Source organism: Pantherophis guttatus, chromosome 1 (assembly GCF_059756535.1).
Source record: "Pantherophis guttatus breed Tessera chromosome 1, ASM5975653v1, whole genome shotgun sequence".
In the NCBI taxonomy this organism is placed as follows: Eukaryota; Metazoa; Chordata; class Lepidosauria; order Squamata; family Colubridae; genus Pantherophis; species Pantherophis guttatus.
This window is the reverse complement of record NC_142063.1, coordinates 136,179,088-136,206,538: the sequence shown is the minus strand read 5'-3', so window position 1 is coordinate 136,206,538 and position 27,451 is coordinate 136,179,088. Positions and strand designations below refer to the sequence as shown.

Here is a 27,451-nt window from a genome sequence, read left to right as displayed (position 1 = left end):
TTATTCATAAACAGAATTAAAAAACAAAAGTTTTGTTACATTTCATTTCTTATAAGATTACTTGGGGAGGGAAAGATGAATATAAACTTTTACTCATGTTTGCATATGTTTTCTTTAACATATGTATTTTGATATACAACTTACACATTTTCAGCAAAATAATGATTGCATTCCAGTTTGCATGATATTACCTGTTTTATCTACTAACCCAATAAAAAGTATGGACATCCAGAATGATTGTTGTCATAAGTTGTGTTGCGAATGAAACTGAATTTTTATTCAGTTAAGGAAGAAGTAAAGTAAATAACAAAGATTGTGAAAAACATGAGAAGCCTGGTATTAGAAGAAGACCAGAGTCTTATCACATCCAGCACTCCATTTATTTATTTATTTATTCATTTATTAAAAGTATATGCTGCATACCTCCATACCTCCCCAGTAGGGTGACTGTTCTCATATTGTTTTTATTTTTATTTAAATTTATTATTCACCCAACTCTAATGGACTTTGGAAAGTGTACAAAATCACACACACACACACACAAAACCCCTTAAAAACAACTTTTTTTCCCCCTTGAGGAAGAAAATATTTTGCTTCTCATCCCCCGCCCAGTTATGTTCCTCCAATTTCTTGTTCTCATCTTCTGATAAATTATTGCATGCAGTTGTGATAGCTCCTTTATATATTTTACGACAATAAGATATTTTGGGAATTAAATGCTATAAACTTTGCTATTTGAGTATTGAATTGATCTAAAGCAAATTTTCATCAATAAATTAATTTACAGCCACTATCCTATAATTTACAGTTTTTTATGACAAAGCTGCCCCTCTCTGGCAATATTAATTAAAAGTGAATGGGACATACAGATGATTTATACTGATAAGAAACACATTAATTAAGGCTATAGACATTGTTGTAGTGCAGTAGATGTTAAAACAGCTGTGAAAATTATACCCTTAGAGATCAATTGATCTTGTATGGACAGATACCTGATTTCCAAGTTCCAAGTGAATCTAATTAAAATATCAGTATCTCACAATAACATTTTATTTAAATATAGCCTTAAAACTGTCACATTTAGACCAATAATACACTGCAGAGAATCCTGTGTAGAGTTGATTTGCTACAAATTCAAAACTGTAATTAACTTGGCAACATAGCTAGGCATTAATACATCCCAAGGGAATTCAGATGCTTAATTGACATAAATTTCTGACATGCTGATTGTTAGGAAACAAACATACATTACTGTATTATATAATTTTTCAAATCATGCATTAGATTGTCCATGTGAACAAAAGAATTAGAAAACAAATGTTGCTCTATTGATTCACCAGGTTGCCATCCATTTAGTTTCCAGTTCTGATTTAATTGTACAATTTTCAGTTTGGCTCTTGAACACTAACTGACCAATTTATGAACATACCTTGATTTCAATTCCATATATATGTGTATTGATATGACATTAGCATGGACAGAGCCCATGATGTGTTTTGCATAGTGAGCATGATTGCTCTGCATTCTCATTTCCATAGAAGGAATGCATCTTTATACAGCTATGATTTACAGAGACTTATGTTCTGAACTGCAGTGAGATAGATACTTCAAAATGGGGAGAAATAGCTTGAACAATAATTGAAATCCAAAATTATTAAGTAAAATCTAACTTTGCATAAATCTAAGCCCGTTAATGGAATGGCAGTTTTGGTCTACAATCCCTGCATGTCCTTTGAATCTACTCTGAATCTTTAGAGACTGTTTGAAATAGACTGAGAACCTGTGAAGAGTGAGAGACAGTTTCCCATTGTATAAAACATAACAGCTTTTGGTAATAGAAACACTGCTAATAGAATCATACCAAAGCATTTCACCCACAAATGGAATGTACACTTGTGCAGCATACTATATGAAAATAATTGAGGCAAGAATATAACACTTACAAAATAAACATGTGAGAAGAAGCTGTGGAAATACATATACTGGGAAATTCAAGTTCTAGTGACATTAGCAGGGTGTTAATAATTTAGAGGAGGGAAGGAAACTAATAATTGAGTGTCAAGGCCCTTTTCTTGTTCCAGAGCAAGAAAAACACAAAGGTGTTCACTTTTTGATAGATTACAGTTATTTATAGAAAAAATTGTGGCAGAAATTTTCTGTGGGTTCATGGCTTATAGTTATGAATTTAAAAATGGGACAAAAGAAACTTGTTAAGGCTTTCTAAATATTATGCTATAAAAATTGCAATTTGAACGATATATTCTTTTGCACTCAGATACAGTGTAATAGCAAGTTTAAAGAAACAGAATGAGATGTAGCCAGGTTGGAGAAAATATAATTTAATTTAAAATTAAAAATAAATGAAAATATAATTTAAACATAGAATAGTTTGAATTGACTCACAGTCCCACAGTCCTCTCAGCTCTTTGCTCAACACCACCATTCAACTGAGAATTAGTACCAGAAATCCATTGGGCACAAATCACTTTAAGAAAGCAAGCAAGTTTTGAACAAAAAATGTACAAGTATCAGATACTTCCTGTATCTGTATTGTATAGAAAAATAAGGCAACTAAAGAATTTAAGAGAGAAGGAGAATAGGATTTTGATCCTGTAAATATGTGATCCTGGCAACAGAAAAGATTGTGAGATCATGCTAGAAAGCATTATGAACAGAGGTGGGTTTCAGCAGGTTCTGACCAGTTTTGGAGAACCGGTAGTGGAAATTTTGAGTAGTTCGGAGAACTGGTAAATACCACCTCTGACTGGCCCTGCCCCCATCTATTCTCTGCCTTCCGAGTCCCAGCTGATTGGGAGGAAATGGAGATTTTACTGGACTGGGGAGGGAATGGCCCACCAAGCCATGCCATGCCCACCAAGTCACACCCACAGAACCAGTAGTAAAAATTTTTGAAACCCACCACTGATTATGAAGCCTTGGAAGCCTTCAATCTTAGATTGAATTTCAAGTTAAGCTGACATTCATAAGATTTCTCTGTGCCTAAGCAAAGATGAACATTGTCAATGCTCAAATATAATAATAGGTTTTGGAATAAAATCAATTTAAATTGGAATAAAAGCAATTCAACTGATTGTTAACAAAGGAATCTTTGGATTGTTTCTCAGAAATGAAAGTTATTTCAAAGAGGAAGAAGTCAACTATTAGATTGAATTAAACCTATTTGAATAATCAGAAAAGAAATACTATTGAAGTAGTGTAGATCCTGTTATGCACAACATTATATAGTTAGCTGTTCTATCTTTTATTGGGAGCATTTAAGAATTGGAACATTTTGCCTCCAAGTTATTTGGAAAATTACTTAGCTGGCTAGGCAATGACTTGGAAACTGGTATGCATTTGTACATATCTGCAACTCTTTGGGAGCAATTCCCTGAATTTGTTCAATAGAGAATATACCAACATTAGATTCTGCTTCCACTGTAACCAGCTTAGGTTTTTTTTCTCTATCCTGAAAACCACAAGCTTTTGATTCTACTGGATTTTCTTGAAGAAAATATAAAATATAAATGGCATGTGTATGAAAAGCCCAGAGTTTTAATTCCCTGGCAACAATACAAATGGTCAAATTATTTAAATGCAGCTTAGATGGGACCCTGTTCATGGATCCCTTATTGGAAAAAAAGTCATTTAGGTATTGTGTAAAACCAGTATGGATAGAATAAAACCAGTATGGATAGAGATCAATACAATAGGTATTTGATCTATGGCATGACCTTATCCCCACAAATCACAGTGTCATCTAGTCTACAATTGTGCTGCTTCTTTGAAAGCTGGATTTACATAAATACAGAGTTGAATATCCAAGACACTGAATAGGGCTACAGATTAATTTGAAGTATGTTTTATCATAAAATCAAGAAATTAAGGCTGTAGAAAAATTTACCTATCATTTAGCTCAGCTAAGGAACTGAAAACATATGTAGACAATTAACTAAAATGCATGAATTTACACATTTCAAGACAGACAAATACAGTATTTTTGCATATTCATTTTTGGATGCAAAATAATGTCTTTTTTCTTCTCGAAATAATCATGAAAGCATTTTACTTTTTAAAAACAAAATCCTTCCCACATTCCACCTGTTGTATCTTTTCCATGCAACTTTATATACATAAATCTCCACATATAACGTTACCAAATAACTGTCTTAAATAAATAGGATGTGAAATGATTCAAATACATAGCTACAATCAGTGGTGGGTTCTTCCTGGTTTGGCCCGGTTCGGCTGAGCTGGTAGCAGTGACGATATGACGTCACCGAACCGGTTCTCTTTGTTCGGGAGCTGGGCCTTCTAGCCCTCCCCACACTGTTATTCTTACCTTTTATTTGGCCCCGCCCCCAATCTATTTGCTGCCTCCTGAATCCTAGCTGATCGGCTAGAAGGAAAAAAACTGTTTAAACTCTTGCCGCGGGGCTTCAAAGGGCCGCCCTACAACTGATCAGTGTTAAAAGGCAGTATGCTGGTAGACCACTGTGCTCGAAAAACAAATGGGTAGACCGGTGCCTCCAAAAACAAATGAGTAGACCGGTGCCTCCAAAAACAAATGGGTAGACGGAATGTTTCAAGAACAAATGGGTAGACCGGTACAGCTCTGCAAGCAGTTAAAAGCCTGGTAGATCAGTACCTCTGCTAAATCCTAAAGAATTGTCACATGACCATCAAACCATGCCCACAAAATAAGCCATGCCCACTGAACCGGTAGTAAAAATTTTTAGAACCCACCCCTGGCTACAATGTATTTAAGTTGTCATATCAACACAAATTCTCCTTCTTCATTTTTGGGTCCCATGTTGATAGAGGGAAAGTTTATAGTAAATTTAACAATTTCTTGGTGAAAAATGAAATCTGGTTTTCCTGCCTCATCAGTTTCTTGCACAAGAATACCTCCTGTTCAACCATATCTCCTACTTCACGAGGCTACATTTTTGAGACTGCAATTGGCTTTTATGCCATTAACTTTGAAGTGAATACCTTTTCTTCTTTTCAGCTAAAAATATGTCATGCAATTTCTACTCTGAATTTGAATGTGGAAATGGTGAGTGCATTGATTACCAACTTTCCTGTGATGGCATAACTCACTGTAAGGACAAGTCTGATGAGAAATTATTGTATTGTGGTAAGTCAGTCCACTAAATGTCCATTTCTTCCATTTGATTCTCTTGCCATATCTTGTTTTTATGTAATGCTTTTAGCTACTCATTCATGTCTGCATGCCTAAAAATTTCAACTGTAATAATGCTGTGTAAATGACAAAAGCTATTTCTCTGTTTTAATTTATAAGAAAACAGAAACTGTCGGAAAGGATTTAAGTCTTGCTTAAATCGGCGCTGTATATCTAGTAATCAAATTTGTGATGGCAAAAATGATTGCGGTGACAATTCTGATGAAAGAGTTTGTGAAGGTACATTTTATTTTTTTGCAGAATAATACTTTGAATATTGATACAAATTTAAAATTAACTATAATTAAAATGTTAATTGGAATGGGGTATTTGATGAAACCAAGGACTGTAATTCACTAGTTGTTCAATGCAGTTATTGTACATGAAAAATCTGGCCAATTATTTTTTAAAAAAAAAAACATAATTAACTTCACATTTATGGGATGAAATAACATGGGATCAATAACTATCACTTTAGGGCCAGTTAATAATCTGAGAAGGATATCTTAATATAAAATATTGGGATCAGCAATAATTTGATGTCTAGAAACATATGTACATACCTACACACACACACACACACACACAGAGAGAGAGAGAGAGAGAGAGAGAGAGAGAGAGAGAGAGAGAGAGAGAGAGAGAGAGAGAGAGAGATGAGGTGTCTCTTTATCTATCATTTATCTATCCTCATCAGTGCAATTTTTTTTTTAATTTCTTTCCCTTTTCTCCCACCTCTAAAAATATCCTCTTTCCTTTATAGTTTCTGGATGTTCTTCCATGGAATTCCGTTGTTTAGATGGAACCTGCATTCCAAAATCAGCTCAATGCAATCAGATTGTGGATTGTTTAGATGCTTTGGATGAGAAAAACTGCAGTAAGGAACTCTGCTTTTTAATTTATTTATTTATTCCATTTGTATAATACTTTACTGTTTTTTTTTCCTCCCTTCAGACCAATATGTACTTCATATATAATTAATTTGTGTTTTATATAATGCAGCAGAGTTTACACAAACAATAAGCTCAATAGAACTTGAATACATTGAACATGATAAGAATACATCCTGTGTTTGATCAATGACAGGCAATATAATGTTTATGGGAAATAAATTGAACAACATGATCTCCAGTAATGAGATCAAACTTTAAAAAATATATATATTAATGTGTATGATAATTGCATTTTATGTTCTCAGATAACACAGATTGCAATAATTTCTATAAACTTGGAGTGAAATCTTCAGGATTTATTAGCTGTAACTTTACTTCACTTTGTATACTACCAGAATGGCTGTGTGATGGATCTAATGATTGTGGAGATTATTCAGATGAATTAAAATGCCCAGGTAATTGGGGGAAAATATTTTTCTTGATATTAATGTATGCTATTGATTACTGCCATTTTGTTTTTGTACAATTTATATTCAAGATACCATGATAACTAGAAATACATTGCTTCTTTTATTTTACTGAAGTTCGAAATAAGCATACATGTGAAGAAAATTATTTTGGCTGTCCTAGTGGTAAATGTATTCTGATTTCCTGGGTATGCGATGGTCAGAAAGATTGTGAAGATGGAAGTGATGAATTACTCTGTGGTGAGTATTTTATCATTAATCCATGAACATTTCTTGCAAAAGAGCTATTGATAATGAGTTTTCAGAGCACATTACAGGACAATTAATTTTTAAAATCAAAATCTAAATTAACATCATGACATTCTGACAAATTTATATGGGTTAATAAAGCAAAAATAATGTTGGAACTAAGCATATCTGAATTCTTCTGGCATAGGCAAGGAGAACAGTTCAACGGTGACCATGAGTTGGGGGTGAAGGAGGTTCCAACTGATACAAGCAGTATTGTGGCATCAGAAGGGAATCTCTGCCTTTTTATTATATGTCTTATGATGGTGTCCATCCAAAAGGATGCTTCTTTCATGATTCTGATTGATGCAACTGCTCTGTCTTCAGAACAATTTTTTTAATGGAAACTGGATCCCATAAAACTTAATGTTAAATAATCCCACATATTACGTGCAGACTTTCAGTTTTGTTTACAGATGTGATTTCATTATAGCTCAAATAGTTATAAAACTGCTTAAATGTTCATAAACTTAAAAAAAAAAAAGATTAAATTGCATGCAAAAATGAGCCAAACTCTCTGTATCTGAACAATAGCTGAGATAAATTTGTTCAGAAAATATTTTCAGTTTATATTTAGCACTCCAGTTATAAAGAGCATAAAATATATTTTCACAATGCTGCCATTGGATGCATTATAATTTACATCTTTTAGATTCCTCCTGTTCATGGAATCAGTTTGCTTGTTCTGAACAAAAATGCATCTCCAAACAATGGACTTGTGACGGGGAAGATGATTGTGGAAATGGTTTGGATGAAAGTAAAGCTATTTGTGGTGAGTTGTATAATGATGCTAATTTTAAAATGTCCGAAGCTGTCTAGAGATGTATTAGTGTATCGGGGGGAAACTGTTGGTTTTGGCAATGGCATGGAGCCTGTGAAATAGTTACACCTTTCAGAAGATGGAAGTTAATGTTTTATTTGTATTTGTATGTTTTTTTAATTGTGTGAGCTGCCCAAAGTCACATATGTGAAATGATAGATACAGATAAATCAGTAAATAAATCTGGCATAGCCTGTTTCAAACTTTAGTGTAATTCAAAGTGTGTTCAGATATTAGTGATGCACTGTTTGAAAGTATATGAGAACATTATACAGTCTAGCCTTTCCAAATGCCAATTTTGAGAAAGGAAATAATAATAATAATAATAATAATAATAATAATAATAATAATAATAATAATAATCTATAAAGAACCGTTTTTTGTATGTATGTATGTATGTATGTATGTATGTATGTATGTATGTATGTCTTGGTGTATTTGGGTCTTTTCCCATGTAAGATTGAGAGTATCTTGGCGACGTTTTGAAGAGATCCCACTCATCACCTTCAGGCTGGTGTCTTCGGCTTCGTGCGTGTGCGAGCAAAGCGTGATCGGAGATGCCGCCTCTCTATAAATACTGGTGGGGAGGTGGGGAGTGCTGGCTTTGTTGTTGTAAGTGGGTTGGCTGGCTGTGTTGTTACATCTTGATTAGTTGATGGAGTTGATGTTTGCAGATTAGTCGGCTGTTTCGTAACATCCTGTGTGGCCGAGGTCCTAGCTGTGTGTCCATTAGGCTTTTGTGTTGTAATGATCTGGGTAATGGGCTGTGTGGCAGCATCCTGAGCTCCAGTGTTGTGACATCCTGAGTCCTGTGCTGCAACATCCTGGGTAGTTGGCTGTGTTGTAACATCCTGAGCTTTAGTGTTGTAACATCCTGAGTTCTGTGATGTATTGTCTTGAGCAGATGACTGTGATGCAACATCCCGGGCTTTGGTTTGGTTCCAAGTCTGAGGTCTTGTCATGTGCTCATGGTGTGTGTTAGTTTGCTTTGTGTGGGGATCAGAGGGGGGCGCAGCAGCTGGCAATGCCACCACGGTCTGGCCCCTGGACGGTGGCTGCATTTCGTCTATGGGATGGGATTGGGTTTGAATCTGGTGAGGATGATTGGTGGTGGTGTCATGTGTTATCCTGGGTCTGGTGTCAATGTTTGTGGCTGCAGCTCGTTTGTTGACTAGGGCTAGTTTCCAGATGTCTGGTAGGTGGGAGGTATCGTCACGTTTATTCATGTTATGGGGGTGTTTCTCTATTTCGATGGCTTCCATAATTATTCTCTTGTTGAAGTGTTCAGTTTTGGAGATTAGTTTGGTTCCTTCAAAATCAATTTCATGTCCTGTTGTTTTAAGGTGCTGGAAAAGGGAGGAAGTTTTTTCTTCTTTTCTGACTGTGTTCTTGTGTTCTGCGATGCATGCATTTATTCGCCTATTGGTTTGTCCAATGTATGTGGCTGGGCAGATTTTGCATGGTATTTCATACAAGCTGCTGCGCCCCCCTCCGATCCCCACACAAAGCAAACTAACACACGCCATGAGCACATGACAAGACCTCAGACTCGGAGCCAAACCAAAGCCCGGGATCACGCTTTGCTCGCACATGCACAAAGTCGAAGGCACCAGCCTGAAGATGACGAGTGGGACCTCGTCGAAATGTCTCCAAGATACTCTCAATCTTACACGGGAAATACCTGTACCCGTGAAAATCTATGAAAACATACATACATACATACATACATACATACATACATACATACAATATACTACTATTTGGAAACCTGCTCTCATAAACGTACGAAACTTAACACCAAATATAAACCATAGATCAAAGGTTCATCAAAATGCCTGTGTTGCCACCAGTTCCAGCATAATTTATCCATTGGCCCACAACCAAGCAACAGTGCTTCCACCCAATCAAAATACAGATACGTACGTCATCAGCCAATCAAAATACAACAACACTGTCGACCAATCAGAATACACCTTTGCCTCTTTTCATAGAAAAACGTCAGTTACGATCACACAGTTTGCCCATAAGCAACATTAGCCAGAAGATGACGAATGCGATTTCGTCGAAACGTCGCTACTACCCTTTTAAGGATATGTTTACAATTACACGGGAAGAAACCCGAAATATTAACTGTACACACATATATACTCGTGAAAACTTACATACATATATATATAACGTTTAAAACGTTCCGGAGATCGTGATGTCTATCGCTTCTTCTACATATATATGTATGTATGTATGTATGTATATATGTGTGTGTGTGTGTGTGTTTGTGTGTGTGTGTGTGTGTGCGTGTGTGTGTGTGTTTCTTGTCTTTTTGTAGACCTTTATGTGTATTTTTCTCTCAGCTAGATTTTTCTACGTAAATCAAGATCTTTATACAGCCACAGCTCAGTGAAATCCCATTCACTAGTTTGTAGGCTTTTTCAGACATCAAACCAACATTTTGCTGTCTATTTAAAGTCTCCCTTTAGTCTCCCAATAGACAGCAAAATGTTGGTTTGATGCCTGAAAAAGCCTAGAAACTAGTGAATGGGATTTCACTGAGCTATGGCTGTATAAAGATCTTGATTTACGTAGGAAAAAAACCCGGCTGAGAGAATTATTATTTTTATAAATAACTCAAAGTGGTGAACATATCCAACACACCTTCCTCCTCCTATTTTCCCCACAATAACAATCTTGTGAGGTGATTTGGGCTGAAAGGTGTCTTAACCACTAGACTAAATTGCTAAGCTTCACTTTAGGTGTTGTGTCCAGGTGAAAGTGATTTATTTCTGGTAGTATGTCATGTTCATCAGTTGGATTATTTTAAAAGAATACTTGAAAATATATTCTGTGTGGAGCATAACATCAGGAGCTTGTTTGTTTTCTATTCTTTTGTATGTGTTTCACAGGCTCAGTAACTTGTGCTCCAGACATGTTCAGCTGTTTAGATTCATATGCCTGTGTTCCTCAACACTGGCTTTGCGATGGTGAAAGAGACTGTCCTAATGGAAGTGATGAACTTGCTACAGCGGGATGTGGTAAAAGCCATTTTGCAAGATATACAAAACATATTTTCCAATTCAGTTTTGACTAATGAGACATGTTAATGTTTGCTGGTTGTGTTTGGCAAGGCAAAAACCCTCTGGTTTAATAGACCTAAAGAAATTGATCTGATTTTCAATAAGAAGCATATCTGCAGTGAATCTACTTGTAGGTTTTTAATGAATCGAGGGAATTGTCTACAATAGTGATCAATAGAAGTTTAAAGGCACATATATGAAATAAAATCTTCCAATAGTGGGTTTCTATTTCGTTTGCTACCTGTTTGCTCGCAGGCGCGTGCACATGATGCTTCTGCGCAGAGACCTCCAGACAGGTGGGAAGAGCCTCCCCCCGCCGCCGCTACCTGTTCACCCGATCCGGGGTGAATCGGTAGCAACCCACCACTGCTTCCAATCCGGTATTCAAGTGAAAGAAGACTCTGAATTTAAGATGATCCATTAAAAGGAAAAAGATTAGAATATTTATATAAAAATGAAAAAAATGTTATAAATCCTCTTAATTTTATTATCTGGCAGAAGTGTGGTTTATGCTTTTTAAGTGTAAAATAAGCGTTACTGGTTGTGATAATTGGCTGGTAAGACTTTTTTTAAAGTGTGAAATAAGGGGAAAAGAAAACATTTGACCACTTTGCTATATATAATAATAAAGATAACTCAAATCTCCACAACATATTTGTTGACTGTTTCTTTTCCCCCACTGTTCCATTGGAACCAGAGTTAATAGCACAGCTCTTTCTTAAATAATTTGTTCAAACTGTCCCATTACAGAAAGTGTATATAAACATGACCTAATTTGCTTTTTCTTTTCCTCTCTTCTACCATATTATCAGACTTCAAAAGTCCTGTTACATACAATGAAAATCCACATGGGACATCAGGAAGCATATGAAATATTCTATGCAGATAACCTTTAAAGAGTGTAATTAAAATATTTGCACCAGTTGTATTAACTTCAACTTACTTTTTCTTCTGTTCTTTTGAGGGAAGCCTGGTGGGAGGAGTTAAAGGATTACAATGTCTGAGTTTTTTCTTGATAAGATTGAATATTGTCCAATATGGAAAGTGTTGTTATGTTTCCTTTTGCTACAGGAACTTCATTTTTCCCCTTTTATTATTTTTCTTAGCACCCAGTAATACTTGTGATGAAAATACTTTCACATGCCACAATAAAGTCTGCATTTCTAAACTGTTTGTATGTGACCACGATGATGACTGTGGGGATGGATCAGATGAATCTCTAGAATGTGGCAAGTATCTTTGACAATTATTCACCATAAAAGAGTTCTTAAAAATTATCTAGATTTTGTAAAAAGAAAGTAAATTATAAAAGAATAAAACAATGCAATAAGATAACATTGTTACTCTATTTTTATACTTTTCTTATTTATACTGTAAGCTTTAAAGAAAAGTAGCTATGTGCTTTGAATGAAAAAATCCAGCTATGGCTGAAATCTTGAACAATCAATTAAAAAAGAACTATTTAACTCTGGACATATTTCTCCTGGCAGAATTCATCAATAAGGTGCCTTGATCCATCCCTTGATATGATGCAAAATAGTTATGTTTGAATAATTTATTTTCCATTTATTTAATAAAGGATTTTTTTTTCATCTGTTCAAGTATGAATTGAGTATAATTGGTATATTAATCCATAGCAGGCTAAAATTTAAAGCAAGGGCTAGCAAGATTCATCACTTGAATTATGCTGTTTCAGTATTAGCAATATGGTAAGGTAACAAAATTTGACCTTTGTTTAATGCAAACATATGTGTAAAGATGTGTGTCAACTCAACCTTTCAGAATTATATCATCTGTATGGGTAAGTGCAAGTCTGGGTAAATTTGATAGGAGGCAGAAATTCATTATTAAATAATGAACCTTATGAAATCCTGTTCTACTTTGTGTACTGTTGCATACTATTGTCTTAATCTTTTTATTTACTTAATTGCTGAATGTTATATGCAGTTCAAGTCCAATAGCACATCCAACAGTGACTTCAGCAGGATCTGATTATCCTGAAACTCTTCCGTATAACTGGATTATACAAAAATGCCAGATTATGCAAGAATTATACAAAGAGAAATTTATTATTTTGCTGTGTTTGAATTCTGTACTGGGCTTCTTTTTTCCAGAAAATCTGATTATAGATAATTACATTACATAATTTTCTAATTTTGCTTTACTTCTGGGATTTTTTTTAATAATTACAGTTTTCCATATATTTATATATTTTTGTTTTCAAGCTTTAATAATATATTAATTTATTTCAAACAAGTGTGAGAATTTTTTTTAGACATAGACACCTGTCTCTGCATCGAAATTGAGATTCTCTGCCTCATATTCTAGCAGAGAAGAATAAATTTAAATTCATTTAAAAATTATTGACAGTAAGTTAACAGTAAAAGTTGAACTAATATTTTTATATCAATACAATTTCTACTTTTTCAAAGTAAATGTAATTACTTGTACATTTGTCAATACCACATGATTTCTTTGATGCCTTTTGTAATTTCCCACTAACTGAAATTAGATTTTAATAATTTAGCATGTTCATTGTAACAGAATATAGGCCACAAAATTTTAATGGTTAACAGTGAAGTAAATTATATTATTTATTTTAGCAGTTTATTGTGAAAAACATGTATTTCCTTACCCGTAATATTTGAAAAGTATAGCCAAGGCATCACAGATGTATAGAGAAAGACTTACGTAGTAAATAGGCAATTCTGCATTATTAGAGTGCTCAGGATCAGATATGTAATGAGCCATAATGCTTACTGCATGCTTTGGATTTGATAATTGTCCTTCAATTTAATCAAAAGTAGAATACATAAGAGTTGCAAAATCAGAAGTCTGTTTTGATGTATTATGCAGAACTTCTGTCTATTGAAATATAGAAATCCAATAACTTAAGTTCCAATGTACAACACTTACTGTGTTTTGCAGACAAGGCTCAATTGCACATACAGTATTCCTTGAGTTAGGGATGCGGTGGCTCAGTGGCTAAGATGCTGAGCTTGTCGATTGAAAGATTGGCAGTTCAGCGGTTCGAATCCCTAGTGCAGTGTAATGGGGTGAGCTCCCATTACTTGTCCCAGCTTCTGCCAACCTAGCAGTTCAAAAGCACGTAAAATGCAAGTAGAAAAATAGGGACCACCTTTGGTGGGAAAGTAACAGCATTCCATGCGCCTTTGGCGTTGAGTCATGCCAGCCACAAGACCACGGAGACGTCTTTGGACAGCGCTGGCTCTTTGGCTTTGAAACGGAGATGAGCACCACTCCCTTGAATCAGGAACGACTAACACCTATGTGCGAGGGGAACCTTTACCTTTACCTATTCCTTGAGTTCCAGAAAATTTTTGTTGCTATTGCTTTTGTAATTTCCCACTAAAATTTCCCACTGAAATTAGATTTTAATAGTTAGAAACTCTGCCATATTTCTTGGCTGAAATCTTTTTTTCTTTTTTTCTTTCTTTCTTTCTTTTTTTTTTTTTTTTTTTGCCATTCAATTTAATTGCAACATCTTCCTGTCATGGAAAAGAGTCTTATGGGGCTGTAATCCTTTACTGGAATGTGTTGATTATGCACAGGCATTACCCAAACAAGCAAATCAATGGGTGAGATAATAAAGAATTTGAAAATTCATTTCCGGCAGGATTTGCATCAGTAAAAGGGCAAAGAATCTTCTTGTCTTACCTTGTGGATAAGAGACCCTGCATGCAAAGATAAATTGTAAGGTTATAAATGGTATACATATCTAAAAGGTTAGAATATATATAATTCTAAACATTTGCGATACTATAATAATTTTTTAATCACTCTGGTTTTAGGCTATCGCCATTGTAATCCTGGAGAATTCAGCTGTGCTGATGGAAGATGTCTCTTAAATTCTCAATGGCAATGTGATGGAGATTTTGATTGTCCAGATCATTCAGATGAAGATCCTATTAATATAAAATGCAGAAGTGCAGGTTCAGCTTTTTAAATATTTGTGCAATTTTGCTTTTAAGTCCAAAATAATTTTCTAGAATGATGCAGTGTTACTAAAATAAGTATTTCTACTTGCAGACTACTGACAAAGCATGCTGATTGAGTAATTCATCAATTCCCTCTTATTATTATTTGACATGTCCTTTCTATAGCACCATACTGCAGATCTCTTAATCCAGATGGTCTTTGTGAATTCTCTCTTTCCCTCAATTCATCACTTGAAAACTGACATGTTTTGATCCAAAGCACGTGCAAAGAAAGAGAGGTTGAAAGATAGAAAAAATATTCAGGCTCAACAGAACTAAAATTAGATCTCTTTCAGGAGTGTAGGGACACTAGACTAATGATGCATTTGACTCCACCTCGGGCTCAGCCTGGTCATCTCCTGCGCTTTAGAATTTATAAAGACAAGGCATTGGTACCTGTTGCTAGTCCTTTAAGATAATTCAGACAAGAAACACAAGGAATATTAACTTTATCTTTATTGTAAGGTTACATCAAAAGAATCTTGCAAGATTGAAAGTATTTCTCCACTCCTTTCTTTTACTCTCTCCTTCTATGGATTGAAGTATATTTTACATGACAGTGGTCTACTCTGTGGCTCTTCCTCCTGTCTCTCAAGGTCATTCTCATACTATTACATCTATAGAGAGTAAGGAATTTACAGTAAGGAAGGAGGAGGCAAACAGATTCAGCCTTGAAAGCTTTATTATAGACAATTTCAATAAAAGCAGTTTCCGCCCATTTGTGGAGTTGATTTCCTGGTCTGGTCTACCTTAGGGCTAGCCCTATGCCTAAGTCAACAGGGAAAAAAATCCATCACAAACAAAATTTCATTTTTAAAAGAATCAAGCATTATATTTAATAAATGTATCATATAGACAGTTGCCAAACTCCTGTTTTATTGAAATTAGTGCCCTATGTTCCATAACCATTCATACTTCTAGGTTGTACTGTTTTATAGATTTATAAAAGCTACTACAATTTACAAATATAACATTTATACATATTGTATAAATATTTTAAATCTGTATCAGTATATGCAAATATATAATTTGTTTGTAAATTAAACTATAGATCATAAACCTGATGAATAGTTACATACTTTTTGCATTCTGTTTCCTTTTACCCATTTATTTCTTGTTTTTAGAACAGTCATGCAACAATTCATTTTTTATGTGTAAAAATGGCAAGTGCATCCCCCAAGAAGATGTTTGTGATGCCAAACAGGATTGTGGTGATGGGTCTGATGAGAGAAATTGCCATATAAATGAATGTTTGAGTAAGAAAATTAGTGGCTGTTCTCAAGACTGTCAAGATCTTCCTGTTGGATACAAGGTTGGTAGTTTAGAAGTTTAAAATAATACACTATAAAATAGATTTTGAAATCCCTAATTGACATAGAAACGTTAATCATATGATGCTTGCATTTGTATATTTTGTTAATAGTAATAAAAGTAATAAAACTTTATAGCCCATACTTCATTTTACTTTCTATGCATCTTAGGAAAAGGAAATAGTTTTCTGGAAGAAAAATAAATTGAAAATTGTAGACAGAGATTTTTTTTTTAAGAGAACCAAGGTACACTGAAATCTTATGCACCAGAGACAAATTCTTTTATGTCCAGTCACACTTGGCTAATAAAGAATTATGTTCTGTTCTGTTCTGTTCTGCTCTGCTCTGCTCTGCTCTGCTCTGCTCTGCTCTGCTCTGCTCTGCTCTACTCTTAATCCAAGTCTGGAGAACATGCAAACTTCTGTTTAATTTTAAAATCTAATGTAATCAATTGGAGGTGTTGAGAAAATAACAAATAGCTTTAAAGTATTTGGCTATGCCAATTTATGTGTCTAATATGTAATTTTAAAAAATATGTCTTCATTACTGTATTCTTTTATGTTTAAAGTTAATCTCACAACATTTAGTGAAAGGAAAGACTTGATGGATTTTTACAGTTGAACTACTGAAATAAGATACTATGTAAAATAAATATATTTATTTATCCAATTTCTATAGCCACCCATGTCAGACAATAACTGTGGCTGACTTACAAAAAATATAATACACTAAAACTATAAATGAATGCCTAGTAAACATTAAACTTGCTAAATTGGGTTTATGAGAAGGAATTCCAAATGTTGAGGTTATTGTCCTATTAACTTTTTCCCTCACCATTAATCCTCATGTTCTAATGCTTGTAACTTTTTCTCACATCGGGAGATGAAGATACAGAAGAAAGTAATTCCTGCCTCTGTTTGGTTCAGTAAAAAATATATATAATTTTGTTAGATATTTCCAGGAAAGAACCTGTAGCTTTCCTATCATCTGCCTAGTGTGATTGTACCCCAAAGCTATTGGACTTTGTAATTTTAAGAGCCTTGAATAAATGCTTACTTAGTGTCTATCTAAATTTGACTAAATGGTGTGCCTTTCTAGCATGACGACATTTTGAATAGGATTAAAAAAAACCTGACCTGGAAAATTAAAGATGAATGAATTTCATCTGGTCTATTTTTGTTGCTCTTTCATGAGTTTATCATGTTCTATTAATGCTCCCTGTCTTCTAACTTGGAGAATGTCAAAATGTTCACTGTAAGTCCTCTCCCCCAGGACCTTTTGTAATTTGGTGCATGGTGGAAACATGCAAATTCCATTTTATATTGATTTAATGTATTTATAGTCAAAGTAATCTCAGGCAATAACATTCAGAATAACATATTAAAGAGAAATTTGAAAAACACTTCAAGAGTTTAAATCTTGTCATTTGTTTTTTTTGTAGAACTGAACTTATATTACTATCTTTAGGACTATTAATGAGGCAGAACCTCTTCTTCTAAAACATTATCCCTTGGGCTAGAGCTGTTACTGTATGTCAGCAAAAGAAATGGAGCTATAAATTTGCCTGATATTAGGTGCTACTTTAAATCCTTTCTTCCTCTTCTCTTTTAGAAAACAATAAGGACAGTTTTTTAAAAAGCAGTTTTATGGAACCAGGCAAAATGTACATATGAATCCAGAGGGAAGGATAACTAATTAAGAAAAAATGGAACAAAAAAAAAAAAATCAAGCTGAGGAAAAGTTTCAGTGCTCTCTTTTCATCTGCATTTTTTCTTAAAACTTATGCTACAAACTATACTCTCCTGCCAGCTTTATAAAAGAGAAACAGAACCCGTTTCAACATTTTATATACATCCCACCCTTTTTTTTACACTTTTTTATATCCATCCCACCCCTAAAATGACCTACCGTCCCTGTCCTAATGTTCCCTTTTATTCGTATCTATTTCATGTATTCATAATCATGTTTATGCTTATACTGTTATCTAATACATGCTTGGCAAATAAAAATAAATAAAATAAAAATAAATAAAAACATACATATTTTTTGCTATGAAATATTCCAAAAATCCAAACAATTAGACAAATTACAATATTGTGAAATATTGCCTATGTGTGTGTGAAAAAAGCTCAAAATGAGCCATGCGTTTTTCTTTGAATCCTGAGATTTGGATAATGTCTTTTAAAAGCATTTCAACAAAATTGATATTGCATTAACCAAGGCAAATAAGGAGGTGGAAATAGCCCAAGCTTTTACATGCTTAACACATAATGTGCTTTATTTTTCTTTATAGTGTAAATGTTGGCCTGGTTTCCATATGAAGGAGGATGGCAAAACATGTGTAGATATTGATGAATGTTCATCTGGCTTTCCATGCAGTCAGCAATGCATCAATACATATGGGACTTACAAATGTTTGTGTATGGATGGTTATCAAATGCAACCTAATCTTCCGCAAGGATGCAAATCCCTTTCAGGTAAATCTTTTCAGCTACAAAACTATTAAAGTCACAGTCAAATTAAGCATAAAAAATAGGACTTAATTTTTAAAGTATTAAAACATTTATTTGCAACTATAGGTTTTAGCAAAATACATGTGTATAAAATGCAGCAATGAAATCAGTACATCCCCTCTAATATTAACAGCATTATTTGTCAGAATATGCTTTTGTATGTTCCTTTATGAAGGAGATAGTATGAAACAATGCAATTGTTTCAATGCATGTTTGTCTTTATTGGACAACCGAATTTTTTTGTTCTATTGGATTGACAAGGATATAATAAATTAGTTCTAAGTTCTTGATAGAGTTTGCAATATAGTAGATAATGGGTCAGATATTCCACCTGTACATTATTGCATATGCATAAGCATAGCCTCTATATCTTCCGTCCAAATAAGCTGTTGTCTTATTTGAAAGCAAAGTTCTGTAAATACTTGTCTCAGGCAATGGGATATAAGTGATTGTAAATAAAGTAACATTCCCTGTCCTTCTTTAAGGAGTTGGTACCACTTACCAATAACTAATGTGCACAGCTGCTCTCTATCTTGTCTAAAAAAATAAGTTAGTCTCCTAAAATTGTATAGCAATTCATTCAGAAGTTCCTGATCTAGCAAAAGTTGTGAGATTAATTTTAGATACAGATTCATTAGTTTTCATTGAGTTGTTTATGAAAGCATTGTTTTATTAAATAAATATCAGGCATAAAGGCTAAATTCCAATAATAGTATTACTTTCTTTACCCTTATGTTTACTGATAGAGTTGGAGAAGAGGAATGTTTCTTTTGGTTTTGTTTTTCTTTTATTATAAAGCAGATTAATAGATTAATTTGCATTATTTATTTATGTATTTATTTCTAATTTCAATTCATGTGTTTGTGCATCTCTAATTCATCACTTTGGGCAGATAAGAACAGGAACAAAGTAAGGTGAACACAGCTGGTAGAACTAGTAGTTACATATATATATTCCAAAGTGTATTAACATTAAAAATCCATATTTTCCATGGAAAATATAGAACTCATTAATTGTTGGAAATTAAAATATGCAATAATTTTGAACCAAATTATTCTAACTTTTTTATGTCAGCTGTTACCTATTATCTATTCATTCCTTGAAAGCCAAGTTGTGTTTATAAATTCATTTTGGAAGTAAAGCTTAATAGAGTGTTAATTCTTCTCCTGTGTTTCAAAGGCTATATTAAAGTACTTTAAAAAGGTGCTAATTAAATCTCTTGTTCAGTTTATGACTAATATTTGATCTTGTTTGAAATATTATGCTTTTAATGTTTTTTATCCATACCAATGTTCATAGTGTACATCATTTAATTTTTCACTATTTATTTTTCTATTCCAAAGTTTTATAAATTAAATAAAAAACTATCATTATTTTTTCATATAGATGAAGAGCCATTCTTAATTCTGGCTGATCATCATGAAATACGAAAAATTAGTACTGATGGATCCAACTATACTTCAATGAAACAGGTATACTCTAAGTGTCACACAAAGGATCCCTAGACAGTGTACATAAATCATAAATCTTTTTAAAAAGGTACAGTGGACATAAGCAGTACAGCATCATCATAAGGAAATGTCAATGCAGAAGTGAATAAAAACATTTTGGATGGGCAATAGCATTAAGTTTTTCCTCCAAAGGTTATATACTTAGCATATGAATATACATGGAGTATACCACTGAAATCAATTCTGCATGTATATTACAACAAAATTAGTTGCTTGTATAACTCGATAGGAGTTTCTTTAAATGATTATGCTGTATTTTAATATACAAGTTTTATTCTAATAAGCAGAATTGTTATGAATGTAGGGAAATAAAGCAATTAGAGATTTATGGTTTTGAAACATATTTACATATTTAAATGCAATCTTTGCAGGATTTTTAAGATGAAATTTGCATGTTAATACAGAACTAAAGAGAAAGGATTTTTGAGTAAATATAATGATATTGACCAACAACATACTGATTTACTCCCCTTTACTGAACGGGTCTGTGTTTGTTTACTTTTGCTTTACCTATCTGTTGTTCTCTTCAGTGTTGTTTATTAGTATTTTGGATTTCAAATCACTGGTTCTTCTGTTATTGTTTCTGAACACGTTCTTATGAAGAAAATGCTATCAACCTATTTTAAGTAACATATGCAACTTGATTAGATTTGGTGGGCAACCTATCATCTAATCAAAGTTATCTGCAGAAACTTATTGTTAATTCTCAACTGTGTTTTAGAGATTGAGGAGAACAGAAAGAACAAAGATTTAACCACTTAAGGCTCTATAAGTTTGACTTCTATTGCAATTAATTATTAATTTTGCATGACCAAATATCAACATTTTATGGGGGAAAACTGACTTTTTCTCCAAGTATTTCCTAAATAAAGAACAAATATTCCATTACAAGTCTTCCATTACAAATCAAGAGGCTGTGAGTTCAATCCTAGGTAGAGGCAGATATTTCTCTCTGGGCACGATGAAAATGTATCTGCTGAATATAATTCCACATTGGCAACAGGAAAGGCATCCAGCCAGTAAACACTCAGCTCCATTCAGTTGCCCAGACTCCACCCCACAAGGGATTATGGGGTGGTTACAAGAAGATGATTCCATTACAAATCTTCCAAAGAAATTACCAGAGCATACAGCAAATAATGTGCTTGGTTATAGTCCAATACTGTTCCAAATTGATAAAAAATGCTTGTGAAGTTTGCATTTAGAAACATCCACAGAAAGCTGAGACTTTCTGACAAAACATATGTTATGTTGTTTCAACACAAGCTCTGTCTCTTCCACATCGTGTTATTATGTGAACAAGAGTGTGGAGATGGTTTTGACAAAAATAAATGGCAAATGTAACAAAAACATCTATTTGCCTGGGTCAGGAGGGAAGGATGAAGAAGATTGGCTCACTTTGATTTTCTTGGGTACAAAAGGGAAAGAAAGAGAAACTCTTTGAAGCTTTCAATATCCTTTATTTTAGTCTATATTAGTAAAATAGAGGTCAAGTATTTCTCTGTTTCCTAACCTTGTCTACTTTGAAGGACTGACATAATACAAAGACCAAAAGAGAAGAAATATGTTTCATTATTTACCCTTTTTTGCCTCCCCCCACAAAATGTCATAATAATACTTTGGAGCAAGAGAAACTGTTTTCATGACTTCTCATTATTCAGATGCCTCTCATAAACTTATTATTTTCTTTAAAACTGTTACACAGCAGCTGAGCCAGTTTGGCACAATAATGATGAAATTCTATTCAAATCATATAAAATGTGAAAAAAATGGGTGCAGTTGTAAAAAAAAAATGCATGTATTCTCTATTACTGGTGATTTTATCTTGGAAAGCCAGTTTTCAAATGATCCAGCTTGAGCTGTTTGTACCTAATGTTATCTCCAGAAAATTGAAGAACTCTAAAGCAAATAGAGTTACTTTATACAGCCCACCTAATATGGTTATAGTTCAAGCATTAAAGTATACTGTATCCTTGCAAAATTAAATGTGTTGGATTATGAATACATATTACTAATATACTCCTCAAAAACCACAAATGACTTCTCCCTTAGTATATTTCATGCAGAATCGCCACAATCCACCAACCCTATGGTAGCCTACTTTGTGGGGAGTTAAAAACAGCATGAATGGACCTTTAAACGTCTCCATATCAGATTGAAAACACCTGGACTTGAAGATCAGTATCTGAACACAGATCAGGATATCTATATCCAATGATACTCAAGAAGGGTTTTTTTTTAATAAGTAGGCAGTTTGTAGTGTTATCTACAAAATCAGTTTTTAATTCCTCCCACCCCTGAAAATTAATAATATAATAATTTGGCAGGAAGGATGGAGTGAGCAAATTACTGCAATCTGTCATTTTAGAAACAGCATGTTTTGTATTTAAGGCTGGACAATCTTCTGTAGGAAGGAAATACAGATTTGCGCTGTCAAAAATATTTGTGATCTAAAATAATTTCAATTAAGGTCAGATAAACAAACATTGCTTTAGGATTAAATGGCTTGCAGGCATCATTTTAGATCATAATGTAACTTTTAACTTACCCTTAAAACAAACTGAAGTAATAATTGAGCAATATTTGCTTCCTAAAATTTTGGGATGCTTCCAAGTACTACCAATTAATCAAGGAATACTATTCTAAATTCTTTTGTGGGAAGGAGAAAAACAGTGGAAGATGGAAGATGACTATGTCAGAAGGCCTCGACTCTTGATACTTCATGAAGAGCCAGGAAGATTGTGGAACAAGAAGGCACTGTAATCTCATATTAAACCTAGGGACTTTTATTGTCCTATAAAGTTCTCTGCAGTACTTTTAGCCAAACAATAGGAACTTATAATTTTCAGGAGCCTCTTCATATTAGATACTCAGCAGAACTCATGAGATCACAGCTAAAGCAAGCTTGATATGTATTTTAAAGTAGCTATCAATTTTAGTTTTATCCCACTGAATTTTTAGATTTATTTTTCTTTTATCTCTGAACATGTTTAGCTTTCATAGCTGCTTACTGTCTCCTTATTCATTTTTCGAAGGTTTTATCTCTTATCTCTGTTTTATGTTTTCAGAAGTCAGCCATATTTAGCCATCCATATGTAGTAATTAAATTAAAGGTAATAAATAGTGCCTTTTGGAAGAAAATCCTTCACCTATGCGTATTCAATTCAATTCACCATACACCAGTTTAGACCAAGTCATAGACCAGTATGAGCAGAGTATTCTGTGAATCTAAATAGATAACAAATATAATAAAGTGTAAGACAAAGTTAAAATGCATTTTTAAAACAAGCTTACATTTATAAATGAGGTTCAGAATGCAGCCTATATTAAATTATAATATAGAAAGTAAAATTACATTAAATACACTAACATCCAAAATTACAAAAATGTGATAATATCTAGCATTACAATTAATAGAATTTGACTGATGGAAAATTGGCCCATCACGTCCAACAGATCTTCCATGTTGATGCACAAAACCTAGCTACATGCACTGTAAAATCATCATTTGGTCATAGGCTTAATCTGAGTACCTAGGACAGTAATGGCGAACCTTTTCGGCACTGAGTGCCAAAATTGGAACACGCGCATGCCAGAGTGCTGGAAACCCAAAGACCAGTTGGCATGTGAACCTGTCAGCTGATCTTTGGGTTTCTGGTACTCTGGCACATGCAAAGACCAGCTGACCAGTGCACATGCCAAAAATCAGAAGAGCAGCTGGCGATGGCACACGTGCTTACAGAGAGGGCTCTGCATGCCACCTCTGGCACGCATGCTATAGGTTCGCCATCACAGACTTAGGATATCAGAGGTAGGATGATTTTGGTTTGGATATCTCCATAAAAGGAGCAACAAAGAACATGTTCTATAGTTTCCACCTTTCTGGAATCACAGGGGCAGAGCCTTTCAGCCAATGGTACTTTTATATAATTTCCCATCCAATACTGCAGAAGGGACAGCATGATATCAGACAAGTATATTTTAAGGGGACATCATTTTTTGTTGGTTAACCCGAAATTGCTTCTGTGTTCCTCCTCCAAGTTCTGTTAACGATAAAAAATCTGAAAATTTGGGAAAAATAGATATACCCCCCCCTTTTAAGTATCCCCTTAATTAATACTTGATAATTAATCTTATTGAAATAGTTATCTTAACTTTATTAATTTGTTTACAGTAACTGCTGAGGTTATTTTTTTCCCTTTTCAGGGCCTAAATAATGTGATTGCAGTAGATTTTGATTACAAAGAAGAGTTCATCTATTGGATTGATTCCAGCAGACCAAATGGAAGTAGGATTAACAGAATGAATCTGAATGGGAATGATGTCAAGGTGATTTGGAAGTAATCATGGATTTATAAATCTTATTTGAATCAGAAGCTAATGTCATCATGTAGAAAGACATTTGGATACTGGCACAGTTTAAGCCAGTAAAATTATTACCCATGCAAAATAGATTTTGATCATGACTTAGCTTTATTATGAATACATACATTGAAACTATGGAACAGATTAACCATGATTAATTTAACTCAATTTATATAGAGTGTAATTAAGTCTAGATGAAACTGGGTTGTTTTTTTTTTCTACTCTACAGATCAAGTGATATTAAGTTGCACAACTGCAATTTCTTGGGTGATAAATACTTAAGGTTCAAATACTACTTTAAAAGCATATATATATTAGTCGTATTTGTGCTAGTGTAAATCTTTAAGAATTTGCAACTACTCACACTATTAAATTTACATGCTATGCATCTTGCAGTTCGAGACAGGTTATGAGCAGGTTATACAGTATAATAGATGTGTGGTTGACATAGTCAATATGTATTTTCTTCAATGTTCTTAATCAAATATGAAACTATTGATACATAGGATTATAAAACATATAGCTTATTCAGGATATTTCATAATATCTGATTCAATTGAACTACCTTATTTAAGAATTCTTAGTAATGATTCCCTATTTTTTTAATTTTTATTTCTAGACTTAGTTTTTAGACTGTTTGACAGATAAAGTTTGGTTTTTTTAGAAGTTGTTTTAATCACAGTAGAAACTTATATCCAGATGTATTCATATTTGAAATCAAAATTCTTTTTGAACTATGATTTAATTAATGCCTATATGTACAATAATGAGATAAAAAATAACCATATTATGGAAATTGAAATGAAATACAAAACCTATCTATTCTCTGATTTAAAGTATCAGACAGACTGAGTTAGATGAAGAATATAGTGATTACAGTGAAAAAAAACAAGAAATAAATGGGGAATAATCCCATATCTAATACGGCAGAGAAAGAATATATATTTCATTTGTTTATGCAGGATTTTCTTTTTTTACTTCATATTTATGCAAATTTTTATTCAAAACCATTTGTGTTATTTTTACAGATCTCCACATCCTACTCAAAGTTAGACTTGTTGATGAGAGTTCTCAACAAACCTAACTCATGCCAAGGTTTCTCAATGGATGCCGGAATTGAGATCAGCATTATGTGTCTATTTATAACTATACTTTTCTGGTTTTGGAACTGTCCCAAACTCATTTTCTTATTTTTGCACAATAGTTTTAGTTTTATTCACTAAACTGTTAGTCTGTCGTGGTTTTTCCAAGAGATGATGATGGAAACATTTTTGTTAGCTGATTATGTATAAATAACATTGATAATAGACAATTTTCCCTAGGAAGTTTAGTTGCTGTATAGGGAAAAAAGTGAACTTTTAATATCTCAGAATAGATAATTGACCATAATTTAGATGAATAGACAGATAAATACTTAATCCAGGTTCATTTTTTTCCTTATATGTCCTATAACCTGAAAGATTATACTACTACTTTTCCATGCACAAAGAAAATGTTGAATTTGTAGATATAACAGCAGCCAATGAGGTGGTTTGCTTGACAAAACTGTCCATAATAGTTTCATATTGATAGACTGAAATAGGGCTGCCTACCTTAACCTTTAGAAACTGGAGGTGGTGAAGATGAAAGAAACAGTACAACCAGTGCCATCTGGATGCAATCGTAACTTGTAGTGCTTTGGCTGATAGTTTTTGTTACCACTACATCAACCCATTTCTTTCCTGTTTATAAAAGTAAATCTTGGACGTTTTCAATAGTTATCTTTGATAGTGTCAGTTAGTAAATCATATTGATGACTCCTGTTATGTGTTGAATAAAAGCAGGTAATTATGTTGTTGTGCATTTGGATGGGAAGAAACCTCTAAGAATACAAGATGGGATGGGATTCTGCATATCAGAGAAAGAATTGATCGGGATATGCCTAAAGTGAATCTTTAGAGTGCAGTAATTATGTGGTGAAAAACAACTTGGTGCAGTGGTTAAAGCATACATAAGTTCTGAAACCAAGAAATTCTAAGATCTTATACTGCCTTAGGCACAAAGCCAGCTGGATGACCTTGAGCCAATCACTTTCTCTCAGCCCTGAGAAGGAGGTAATGAAAACTCTTGCCAAGAAAACTTGCAAGGACTTTTAATGAAAGAAAAAAAATGTAAAACAGGAATAGAATTACCATATAATGCTTTCTGTTGTTGGTTAATTGTAGTATGCTATAAGAATCAATATATTTTCTCTCAAATATTTTTCAAAATTAAGAACTTTCCAATTACATAATTGTATTTGCCAGTGTAGTATAATTATTTACTCTCATCTCAGGGAAATGAAAATGGGCTTTCCACCTTTTTTATGTATGTTCTGATACTTATACAGTTTTTATTTCTCTAGGTAGTTCATAACACAGCTGTTCCTAATGCATTAGCAGTTGACTGGGTTGGAAAGAATCTCTATTGGTCTGACACAGAAAAAAGGATGATTGAAGTTTCCAAAATCAATGGCTTATATCCCACTGTTCTTGTGAGCAAAAGGGTGAAGTTCCCTAGAGATCTCTCTTTAGATCCTCAAATTGGGTATGGAGTTATCATACAAATTAATAGTGCAATTGATTGTTTCTGGTTTGAGGAATGTTTATAAGGAAGCATATCCTTCTCAACAAGAATAATGTTTAAAGGGAAACATTTTTGAAGTTAATGTAGCTAAAATGAAAGATAATGGAAATAATTGTTATATTTAATATTTGAAAATTTCAGGTTGTCCCCAAATAATAATGACAAATTTGTCCAGCATAAATTTGAGTAATAATGTCTGACAGCTAATAACAGGTGAATTAATTCAGTTGAATGGATTTTTTAATATTATTTAAAAGCCATTAACTGCTATACCTCTCCATTGAAGTTTCATGTGACTGTGGATTATATATAGGTATCCGATGGAAACAGTAGTAGGTTTCAATTTTAGTCACTACGGGTTTGCTTGCGGGCAGGTGCGCGCTCATGCGTGCGTGCAACGCTTCTGTGCATGTGCAAAGAGGTCCAGGC

General features: G+C 33.6%; 1 protein-coding gene across 4 annotated transcripts in view; it reads left to right on the top strand.

Moving 5' to 3' along the window:
- Positions 1 to 27,451, top strand: part of LRP1B (LDL receptor related protein 1B) — a 986,195-nt gene that overhangs the window by 855,077 nt on the left and 103,667 nt on the right. For all 4 annotated transcript variants that reach the window (XR_004592513.3, XM_034424500.3, XM_034424507.3 and 1 more), the window contains exons 46-59: positions 5,012 to 5,140; positions 5,306 to 5,425; positions 5,946 to 6,059; positions 6,381 to 6,530; positions 6,660 to 6,782; positions 7,483 to 7,602; positions 10,551 to 10,679; positions 11,828 to 11,950; positions 14,534 to 14,674; positions 15,844 to 16,031; positions 18,323 to 18,506; positions 19,929 to 20,014; positions 24,260 to 24,382; positions 26,802 to 26,983. Coding sequence is in view for 3 of the 4 variants with exons in the window: in XM_034424500.3 (XP_034280391.2) it covers positions 5,012 to 5,140; positions 5,306 to 5,425; positions 5,946 to 6,059; positions 6,381 to 6,530; positions 6,660 to 6,782; positions 7,483 to 7,602; positions 10,551 to 10,679; positions 11,828 to 11,950; positions 14,534 to 14,674; positions 15,844 to 16,031; positions 18,323 to 18,506; positions 19,929 to 20,014; positions 24,260 to 24,382; positions 26,802 to 26,983 (1,912 nt within the window). In the remaining variant the exon portion in view is untranslated. The remainder of the gene's footprint in view (positions 1 to 5,011; positions 5,141 to 5,305; positions 5,426 to 5,945; positions 6,060 to 6,380; positions 6,531 to 6,659; positions 6,783 to 7,482; positions 7,603 to 10,550; positions 10,680 to 11,827; positions 11,951 to 14,533; positions 14,675 to 15,843; positions 16,032 to 18,322; positions 18,507 to 19,928; positions 20,015 to 24,259; positions 24,383 to 26,801; positions 26,984 to 27,451) is intronic.